The 12,148-nt window shown below is 32.6% G+C and overlaps 1 protein-coding gene across 1 annotated transcript; it reads right to left on the bottom strand.

The window, feature by feature from the left end:
- Nucleotides 1-343: 343 nt before the first annotated feature.
- LOC144835543 (uncharacterized) lies at nt 344-1,714 on the bottom strand. Its single transcript, XM_078690622.1, has one exon. It carries the CDS (start codon nt 1,712-1,714, stop codon nt 344-346), a length of 1,371 nt encoding a protein of 456 aa, XP_078546748.1.
- Between the last annotated feature and the right edge of the window lie 10,434 nt (nt 1,715-12,148).

A 12,148-nucleotide genomic window follows, 5' to 3' on the forward strand; every position in this document is an offset into this window, starting at 1 on the left:
TTTACTCGGCTATGTACTCGCTATCTGAAAGATGTTAAATCGACATTTGCGATTATTACTTTCCCACCATCTTCATCCACTTCCTGAATTCCATGATATTACCTCTTTCATCTTTGAGTAATGTTTGTTTGTACTCTGTTAACGGATCAAAATCATCTCTTTGGACACTCATTAGGAATTCTGCCTGCTCTTTTAAATCCAATAGCTGTCTGTAATATTCAGTAATTCCATTTTCTTTCTCTTCAACTTCGATTTGGAGATTGATATAATCAACTGATGACAATGGGTTTTTAGTAAGAGAAATCTCTCGAAGATTATTCACACTTTTACGAATATCTTCTGTCTATTCCAGAATTTGAAACTGTACAATATCGCATTCTTCTTTATGCTTCTTAACGATTTGCTCAGCAGTCATTTTTGCACCTTTTGCAGCTTCGTAACGCTTCTTTATATCGATAGAGTCTTTCTTGATATCATGTTTCTCCATCTCAAATTTAATTCCAGTATTCTCGTGCATGTTCCAGCTACATTTACCAGGGCAAATACGACATTTACCATCCCACGACATAGCCTTACACGTGAATTTGAACCAGTTGCCTTTTAAAAGACAAGGGTGGTGACATGTCATGTCGCATAGCATACAGTTGGTGACGTTTTCACTAACTTTTCTTTTAACAACTACCTCCTCTTGTACTGTGTACTGAAAATGTTTATTCGCTTCGATATCGCTCTTGTGTTTCTCGAGCAAATCTGTTTCTGTATGCAGTTGACTAAGTTTAGTTTTTGCTGATTTGATTGTAACCCGTAGACCAGCGATGTCGGCTTCCACTCGACTGCGCTCGTCTAAGACTTCCTTGGTCAACAATAAGCTTTTGGGCTCAATTACTCCCAGCTTATCAAAGAAACGTTTAAAACTTTTTCTTCCCATTTTCCAGTGCAAACGCTGAAATCCTCCTTCATCTTCTTCTTCATCTGAGTCGTCCACCGCACAACTATTTTTAACAAACAATGCAGAATTGTTGAAATTGAAAATTACATTATATGGGAGCTCGGCTGCATTGATAGCTGCCTTAACTGGTGGGTTGCCATGGCTATCTGCAAAAGTGGCTAGGATAAGTATGTTATCCTTAATATCTTTCCCAAATATTGACAACATTGATTGAAAAATATAATTCTGAGTTGGCGTGAGTCGTGGTAATGAAGCTTGAACCACAAATCCCACGGCATCTATATGGTCGATACCACCTATACCTTTAGTGGAAAAGAAGCTGTGTATTTGCTTTGTTATTTCTTTGTCTCGGCCGATGCCTGCTGTGTCACCAAATCCAGGAGTATCAATAATTGTCAGAGTATAAGGAACCTGGAAACCTTCCTGATAATGAATTGTGTAGGATGTTAAGGATGATGTATGTGCACGTGCCTGTGAATGAACTAATTGTTCATCAATCAGCTTAAAGCGATAAGGATCCCCCCATTTTATACCAAATACATAATTGATCATCCCATTAATAAAGGTTGATTTCCCTGCTCCAGTTGCACCTACAACCATGATTACTTTTTCGGTAGTTTGTCTTTCACTATTTCCGAACACTTTTTTGTAGACGTGATCTGCTTCATTTCTTACAACTTCTTGCAACTCTAGAACATACACAGGTATTGGGTTATTTCCGACAAGGTTTGACTTCTTCTTAATACTTTCCTTTATTTGTTCCATGCTATCTTACTTTAATGCCGGTTTCAGCAATTTTGTTCAGCACACCAATAAGAACACCCGTTGAATGCAGAACGTCTAAACCAATTTACATTTCCTGCTCCAAAAATGTGACCTATTTGAGAACAATAACAACAATCAATATTACAAAGAGAAAATCAAGGTATAAACAAGTTTGTTTCAGAGTTCCTAACGGTTAAGGTTTCTAATCTATGGGACGCAATGACGTAATCGCAACGCAATTAATTTGACCAATCACGACGTAATGGATTTTCCGAACTGTCACTTTATTGATCAATTCGCTTGCGTTACAGGAATTAAGTTTAGCAAACAAACGTACTAATGGCGCAAAGGGCTAGCTGTTGAAAAATATAGTACTAGATTGTAAATCGTAATTTAATTAGTAGTAGCGATGTCTTTAGTCATCTTTAGGTGTTTTATTGATGTGTCAGCTACTTCACAGTAGGTAAATAAAAACTACAAGCAGTACTATAAAGCAGCTTTTAAAAGACGACGAAAGTATGCTAACCTATTATCTTGGTAGCTGGCATATATTCGAAATATGTCAAAAAATCTAAAAAGTGTGCTCTTGCCGACAGAGTGTGGACCACCCATAGGCCTAATGTTACAAAATAAAAAAGGCTACAAAACATACTGAAATAATAATTTTAAAAAAGTAAAAAAAGAAGAGGGCGAATTACAAAAAATAGCTTGATATAGGTAAGTAGAAAAAGAGTTCAAAGAGTAGAGCACGTTTTTTTTATTTAAAAATCAATCAAACACGCTCTTTGATCACAATGTCTCTTATCGCGGCCCTATATAAACAGTTGCGAATCAACTAGATGCGTAAAATTTGTTCATGAATTCGTATCTACAATTCAGCAGCTTCTAGAAAACGTTTTAATCATGAGTGTCACTTTTTATTCTGAGAATTTATAACATAGGCCTTTTGAAATTATTGTAATGATGAAAATAAGTCACCCAAGTTATTCACGCTTTTGAACATGATGACGTCATCATCACAATTTAAAAAATGCGAAATCATTGGAAATATAATTGATTGTCCTAGACAATATCAAAATCTTGAGGAAAATGAGGTACGGATAAGCGGAGATGCGCTCTAGTAAATGTGATGAGCTATCACGAAAGAGACAAAAATCTGCGAGTCGGGTTGGTGTGAACATCAGTCCAAAATACGCAGAATTGTTTCCAAAATACGTCAACTTGAGGGCGCTATACGAATCCAAAATACGCCAGTCTTTCCAAAATACGTCAACTTGAGGGCGCTATAAATTATCCAAAATAAGTGAATTGTCCAAAATACGTCCAATTGAGGGTGCTATTCATTTTCCAAAATGCGCGATTTGTCCAAAATACGTCAATTTGGGACCGCTAGTAATTTTCCAAAATACATCAACTTGAGGGCGGCAAACTTTTTCCAAAATACGAGAGCCTTTCCAAATGTATCATTAATATTATTGAGAGTGTAAGGTAAAATTACAGTTTAATGTATGAAAAAAAAGTTTCTTCGAGTAAAACAAACAAGTACATTTTAGTTATAAATGAAATTATTGGAAGGCAGAATTGTTTGTAAATAAAATGCCATAGAGTAGCCAATTATTATTTTTCAATGTAATCATTTATTACTGAATAAAAACAAATATGTTCCAACATCAGTCAATAGGCAGTGCCTATAATATACATTAATAATGTCTGAACGATGTACGATTGCATTGCTAGACGTAGCTAGTTTAAATTAGGCATAAACCGGCTACAAAAACAGCATGTACAATTATAGTCATATGTATTTGTTATATATTTGGTGATCTACAAAATTGATATTTTTCCCGAGCTCGACAGACCAACATCGCTTTCAATTTAAACTTATGCTCTAATACAAGTTACCTAATTTAAAATCTACCATAATAGTTATTTCATATAATATATAATAATAAAAAGCATATGGTATTGTAATTAATATAATATCAATAATTGGTTAGAAGAAGTAAAGTAATTATTTTTTTACACGAAAACGTCGGAAAAATACCCATAGTTAAAACAGTTTAAAATGGTTCGGTTGAGCGAGAGAGATCTAAATATAATATTATTATGATCCTCAAACTATAATATCATCTTAAATTTTGATGTAAAGTAAATAATAATAATTAAAAACCTTTATTGTTAACTTTCTTATTGTAGAAAATTAATAGCGCTACAAAATTTGTTTTAAGTTGGATAATTTTCCTACTTGGATAATTTTCCTACTTTAGAAAATTAATAGTGGCCTCAAGTTGAAGTATTTTTAAACAAGTGCCCCAAAAATTATTTTGGAGAATTTGCTTATTTAGGAAATTGAATAGCGCCCTCAAGTTGATGTATTTTGGAAAGACTCGCGTATTTTGGATTAGTATAGCGCCCTCAAGCTTACGTATTTTGGAAAAAATTCTGCGTATTTTGGACTGAATTTCACCAAGCCTATAGCAAAAATCCTATATTTTTTAATCAGGTGGCCATACGATAACGTCACAATGTCCGGTTAGCTAGCCATATTGATGCATGATCCGATATCTACAACTCATCACTTTCTTCCAGAATATGCAATAAAAATAAATTTCACCGTTTATTTTAGAAACTAATTCGACGGGCTCATATGACGTGATTTTAAGTTGAAATGGTTTCAAATTTGGTAAAAATACTAGAAAAGGCTGGAAAAACATAATTCACGTAAACAAAATATGTTTTTAACGCTACGTGCGCACCGGCTGCATAAACAATTGCGCGCACGTGGAAAATTGTACATGCTTAAAATGACATGAAACGCGTAGAAAGTTATTAATTAGAAATAGATTTTTCTTATTCTTAATTTTTAAACGCGCGTGGAACATTGCATTTTTTTCAACAGAAAGTTAGCGCATGATATAAATTACACTTTTTTACTAAGTTTCAATTTAAATTGTTTCGGCCTGAAAGTGAAAATAACGAGACCCGCTTTTTATTCTAATTTTTTACACACAACACAATTAAGTAAAGCTTTCCCAGTTTTATTCAGAGTATACATTTAACAATATAATAATATTTATTTCTACTGATACCCCCTCTTGGGGGCTACCAATCATATGACATCGCTGTATTATAGATCCAGTGTGTTGTCACAGGAGCCAGTAAATCAAATTTTATTAAGTATATCGGTAAGGATGTAAGTGACACACGAAGTGTAATGTACAAGAAGATCAGCAATATACAATGTCAAATTCGTCGCAACATATCAATATTATGCATCAATAATGATCGATGTGCAGTCACGAAGGCCAATGGTAAAAATAACATTTCAAACAATTACATACGAGATCAAAATTTACATTATACCCACCATAAATAAGACAAGGTAGGTTCTTGGAAACTCAAATAAATTGAATATTTATCTAGACTGTGTCAGTCACTGTAATGGTCATTTGCTCCTGTCAGAATGGTGTGTTTCCTTTGTTTTATCAAGTGGATTTCTAATTTCAATCAATTTCTATAATGCCAAATCTGCAATCATTAATTTCCATTCAGTCCTTATTATTATTATCAACGACGCCCTTTTTTGTATTACATTCGGTTCCGCATATTCACACATTTTTTACAAATTACATTTTTATGTTGCAGATTTCTCGAAAATAATAATGCTATGTTACACATTTCTTGGCAAAATTAGTTTATATGTTACAACTTCCTTTAAATTAAATCTGCAATCATTAATTTCCGTTCAGTCGTTCTTATCATCAACGACATCCCTTTTTTTAATTGCTGCAGTCGGTTCCGCATATTTACAATTTTTTTACAAATTACATTTTTTAGTTGCAAATTTCTCGAAAATAATAATGTTATGTTACACATTTCTTAACAAAATTAGTTTCTATGTTACAACTTCCAAAATTATTTTTGTTGTAAATGTCCCGACAAAAATGTTTTAAGTTGTAAATTTCGTAACAATTTCATCCAATATCATTTGTTTTGTCGAGCGCTAAGGTTGATTTAGAGAAAGTGGTTTTAGCATACATTGAATATAAATTGACAGGGTTAGTTGTTTTGGACTCACCTATCCTCTAAAATACTGTTTTAGCTTGTAAAGAGTTGGAAAACAATTTTAATTTGTTAGATTTGTGTAAAGATATTTCTTCGGAAGCGCTGTATTATGTATTAGAACAAATGATGAGTGATAGAAAATTAAACGTCCGCAAACTTGTGACAGGACTTGTTATATCTATTGCGGCACAATGTGATACTGAATTGCAGTTAGAAAATGTTAAACGTGTCTCATGTGGTTTTTTTAAGGGAAGTGTTCGTTATTGGAACTTCTAATCTAATTAAATTTAGATGTGTTATAATTATGATTTATCTAAAATGTTGGCTATGTTTCTCAATAATAGACCTTTAAGTTCTCCAATTTTGTGTTAATTTGTTTTTATTGAAAGCGTCGTAATACATCGTTTCACATTTGTTCACCACTCTTTGTGCGTTTTTTAGCAGTACGTATAAGTATTGTGTATAGGCCCGCGTTTGAAAGTTTGGTTTCTCTCTGAATGTCTGCCATTCGTATTATTGTGATTGGTCTTCTTTGTGATCTTTCACTGAACCTTTCAAATTTTAGCTAGTGCTTTTTTATATTTAAATCGTTATAGGCCTAATCTGTAAGAAGTAAACAGCGAATTTTTGATTTTATTTTTGAAATAGGCCTACGTTTAAAAAAAAATAAAATAAAAAAAAATTAAAAAATTAAATTTATTTTAAAATAAAGAAATTGTGTTATATGTTGTTGCTAAAAAATGTATCTTCCAACACTGTTTGGTGTTTCATTTTGATGACGTCATTTATGTTAAAAATTAGAATACAAGGCGGGTCCCGTAATTCAACCAATGCTACAATATTTGTAGTATGTATACATTAGTGTATTTTGTTTACTTAGACACAAAATAGAGAGCACACTAGCAACATTTTATTTTCTTCAGGTCACAACAGTTAGCATAATTAAATTGACAACGAATACTACTTTGTTTGTAATTCGGAAACGTTCTCTTAAATATGCAACTTGAAAGAAATGTTAAACTAGGTAACATAATGCACCAACATAAGAATAAAATAAACTCACAAAATGAAAAAAAAATATTGAAACATATAAATCTGAGTTTTTTTTCAGAGGCCAGTATGATGGATTGTTCCAAGAAAACAAATTGCATATTCATAAAATAACAATGAACAGAAAACGAAAAGGAATATTGTGAATATTAACAGGAACTGCGAAGTACAACTAATAAGAACATAATAAATATTCGCAACTCTTATTTTAAAAATGTTTTAAAATGACAAGTAAAGTTTAGTGGAGTCCACAATAAATTAATTTAAATGTAAATTGAACCTTGAAAGATGAAAGTTGCTGTATGTGGTAGCATCTAGTCCATTGCGCTTTGCGACTACTTATTATACTGTAACAAACGCAATATACGGTGTGATCTTGTGTGAAACGTTTATATTAGGCGCAAAGTCAACCGTTATTATCAAAAATTTAATAATTATAATAAACTGCGCGATTTATCAACAACAATCTATAGCCGCGTCAAACTGTTTCATTACCCCAAAAAAAAATTGCAAGAAAATGTTTTTTAATGAATTACAATAAAATATGGTCTCAACAAATATATATAAAAAGTTTACCCAAATCGGACTACCGCAAAGGTTCAACATTTGACGTTAAAAAAGATGGCCGCCAATTTTTGAAAATCGGTAACCACTTGTAGTAGACAGCTGTATTTGGTGTCAAATTGTTTAAAATATATACAGTATGTTTATATTTACACTTTTTGAACATTTTGTTGAAACATGACCGGAAATTCCATTTTGTGACATTTGATATATATGGCATGACGTTTATATATCTACGTAACTGCAAATCACAGAGTCTTGATATTGATGTCAAAATGTTCAGAACATACATATTTATATTTACCCTTTTGAAACATTTTGTTGAAACATGACCTGAAATTCCATTTTGTGACCTTTGACCCATATATGGCATAAAAAATGTTCATATCTATGTAACTAAATATTACAGAGTCTTGATATTGGTGTCAAAATGTTCAGAACATACATATTTATATTTACTGTTTTTAAACATTTTGTTCAAAAATAACCGAAAACATAAGGTTTTGACCTTTTATACTTAGGCACGAAATATTTTCACATACATGTACATGAGACATGTTACGCGAATGATGTAATCATCAAGTGGATCCGGTGTAGATTCTTCAGCAGAGCCTGTATAATGGTTGTAGTGAATGATTGATTACTTTCAAATTTGATATCTGTTGATTTGCCATCATTATTCCCAGTTTCCTATAACTTTTGGTAGATGTTCTAATGTATGATTGGATTTGTCAAGCAGTTCTTGCGAGGATGATAACTAATCCATGTGTATTTTTAATAACGGCTCTGCCTCCAAGCATCCAAGTTGTGAAACACATGTAGTCTATGCATTTCTAGCTCCAACATTATACTTTGTTGTTGACGTTTAGCAATCCATAATTTAACTATCCATCATTGTAATGTCTATGTTCATAATTAGTATGTCTTCATCACTCTGTTTTTTCACTTCTTCGTCATTTCTTCAAGTTTGCTTGCTCAAGATTTGAGGCATGTTCAAGAATAATTTCATAATTATTTTGTTTTCATTAGTACACCGCAGCTCTTACAACTTCCTTCCCCTTTAACCTCCTTCTTTTAATCCTTGTAAACGTGCTAGTTTGCATTGTTTCACTTCTCCCTTGTTATTGCTTCCAATTACTTTGATTTAATCTGTAACTGTTCAGCTTTTAACTCATTGATATCATATCAGAGGCCAATGTGCTATAGATGGTTTTAATTTTTTCCTTTTGTTGACATTTCTTGGTGTGTATTGTTTGTATTTGATTGTTTTCACTGCCATTTGCCTTTCCTTCAATCCATTTTCACACGCAATTCTTCCATAATATTATCCTGTATGTATATTACAGGCTCTGTATAGACATCGTGTCAAAGGGAAAACCTTGTATTTTCGATTATTTTTCAACAACATTTTCAAAAACGGTAAATATATATGTTCTGATCATTTTGACACCAATATCAAGGCTCTATGATTTTTAGTTACGTAGATATGAACATTTGTTATGCCATATATGGGTCAAAGGTCACAAAATGGAATTTCAGGTCTTGTTCAACAAAATGTTTCAAAAGGGTAAATATAAATATGTATGTTCTGAACATTTTGACACCAATATCAAGACTCTGTGATTTGCAGTTACGTAGATATATAAACGTCATGCCATAATAATGTCAAAGGTCACAAACTGGAATTTCCGGACATGTTTGAACAAAATGTTCAAAAAGTGTAAATATATACATATATATTTTGAATAATTTGACACCAAATACAGCTGTCTACTACAAGCGGTTACCAATTTTTAAAATGGCGGCCATCTTTTTTAACGTCAAATTTTGAACCTTTGCGGTAGTCTGATTTGAGTAAACTTTTGATATATGTTTTTTGAGACCATATTTTATTGTAATACATCAAAAAACATTTTCTTGCAATTTTTGGGGGGTTAGGCCCTATATTTTCATATTTTGACCCGACTACTATGTTCTAATTGATGTGTTCTTTAGGATTAATATTAAACTTTAGCTATCACATACATCACTAACCTTAAATTTATGTTGACAATTTAATCAAGCAAAAACCACTGGTTGCCTAAACGACGACGGAAAAAGTTGGAATGATTCTTCTTAAATATATTCTTTGTTCACACATTTATTTAGGCACTGTAAACATTCATGGGAATTTACGGATTTGCATGCATGAATCTGGATACTTATTATTGCCTTATATGGGCACAGTATGCAGCATAATTACGCAATAACAATAGCAACAAAATAACAAAATATGCAATGTGTAAAATCAATATGTTTTGGATTATGCTTATAGTTCAATAGAAACAAAACACTATGAAGTTCTACGGTACTGACGTCACGACGGTAAGTGGCGCTGCGTGGTTGCTAGCCAACCAAAAAATGACTCTCAGGTCACCAATGGTTTGGAATAGACTGATTGAAGTAGTCATTTTAAAACTTAATAATTTTCAATAAAAACAAATTAAAATTTCAAAAATATTTGTTTTTAATAATTCTTCAACTACAGTTTAAGTTTAAAAAAATCAAGCTAAGATACATAATTTGATAGAAATACAGATTAAAAAAAAGTGATATTATTATGGATGAATGAATCAAGAATAGTGACTGCTTGATTCATTCATCCATAATAATATCACTTTTTTTTGTTGGCGCAGAAAGTGTACTATTATACAAATAATGAATGTTTATGAGTGTAATGGTACAAATAATGAGGTGAATGATGAAAGGTTATATATAAACGAGGCAAAGCCGAGTTGATATTTAATGTTTCATCATTCACCAAATACCTTTATTTGTACCATTACACGAATATAAAACATTCATTATTTGTTTTATATAACATCTAATTATATTCCTGTCATTTGAATCAAATAAAAGGTAGCCCTAGCCAAGAAGACCTGCATTTGATTCACATTGATTAAAACAGTAACATTTTGGTTTTTAATATTATATAAATTCTATATTTATTATGTCAACAAACAACCAAACAATCCTAGGCCTAGCAAGGCTAGCCTAATAGTACTAACAGGCCTAGGCTAGGCCTAGTACTAGCTTGGCTGAAAAAGGCAAAACTTCGACACTCATTTAGGCTAATTATGTTTTTGCAACGATTCCACGTCTTGTAGAGATGTTCCCAAAATCCTACAAACGATCTAAAGCTAATTTAAATGCCCTTTTGATCTAAATTAGTACAAAAACCAGCCATAACATTTAAATCGACGCGAAAGTACAAAATAGGTGGCGCTGTTGTATTTCAAAAGCAATAGTATAAAACAAATATTTTCCAAACGCAAACAGACTTTTTTTTTCGTACACGAACAAAAGTACCTATTAAACGATCATTTAATATGACAGGAATTTATTTAGGTGTTATAATACTCCACGCTAATAGTAGCTAGTTTCTAGATTTTCATCACTATTCACATAATTAGGAGAAGTATCACAATGGCCGTGAGACCAACAGTGTTGTAGATCTGCTACTAGCTAGATAGTAGATATATTTATTAATTTGTATTTATATATCTCTTGTATGTTAACAACAGTGAAAACTCATTAAGTAGATTTTGCGATGCACTATTGACGTCACAGCAATTGACAGCGACGGCTGTACGGCGAGCGCGTGTGGTGATATCCTTAATCTCGCGATTGTTTTGAAATCAAATGTACATCCCTAATACGATGTCAAATCTTATATTTTACCAATATAAAAGGCGATATCTGTTATATTACATAGCCAACGACAAGTAGAATATCTGTTGGGTCGGGTATCTTATCTAGGCTAGGCCTCCTTTTTGTATTGTATGTAAAACAAGCCTGCCTAGACACCTTACCTTGCGAAGAATAATATACAGATAATTACTAATTCCTTGGCAATAAAATATTCACTAGCCTAGGTGGTTTAAATAATAAAAGAAGAATTTCCACCAATAAGCCTACATTAATAATAATAATATTATAATCAGGTAGGCCGATTAAATAATAATTCGTCTTCTTCGCGAGCCGAATCACCGGATGTTCGCCGCGTCGCGCGTAACTAACTACTACCGTGAGTATTAAACAATCATAAACGGTCTTTCATCACATCTAGGGAGGACTGATAACAAATGAGGGCGCTATATATGCATAGTTTAAATAGTTTAGATGATTAATTTCTTCAAGCAAGTTCTGTAGCGCAGCGCATGAAGCGTTGTCTTGTGACGGAGTGACAATTTCATCGCGAGTTCAAGACCCAGTGGATGACTTTTGTTTATTTATCGGCAAACGCGAGTATTGTCACACGAAAATTACACAGTCAATATCATCGTACTCGAGAATTTACTGGATTTTATATGTTTAATGACAGGGGACACGTTAATTACGCGAAAATTACTCAGTCAATATCATCGTTCTCGAGGATATAATACGATTTACGATCCTCGCAGCGGTAGTCATGTGATGCAGTTTCAACCAATCACGTTCACGTATTTACATAGGCTATGTAATATTATACAGATATTGACTGCTTAGAGGTTAAATATAAGATTTGACATCCCCGAGGTGAATGATATTTTGTTCGAGGGAATTATATATTTCCCTCAGCGCTTTTGGAAATATATATTTCCTCGAACAAAATATCATTCACCTCGGGAAAAGCACTAACTGAGGGAAATATATATTCCCCGAGAACATAATATCATTCCCTAGTGATGTAAAATCTTGTATTTTACCAATATAAAAGGCGATATCTGTTAGAAC

Source organism: Antedon bifida, chromosome 2, assembly GCF_963402885.1.
Source record: "Antedon bifida chromosome 2, ecAntBifi1.1, whole genome shotgun sequence".
NCBI classification, from domain to species: domain Eukaryota; kingdom Metazoa; phylum Echinodermata; class Crinoidea; order Comatulida; family Antedonidae; genus Antedon; species Antedon bifida.

Coding starts and splice junctions, on each gene's coding strand:
- LOC144835543 (XM_078690622.1), bottom strand. CDS start 1,714: ATGGAACAAATAAAGGAAAGTATTAAGAAGAAGTCAAACCTTGTCGGA.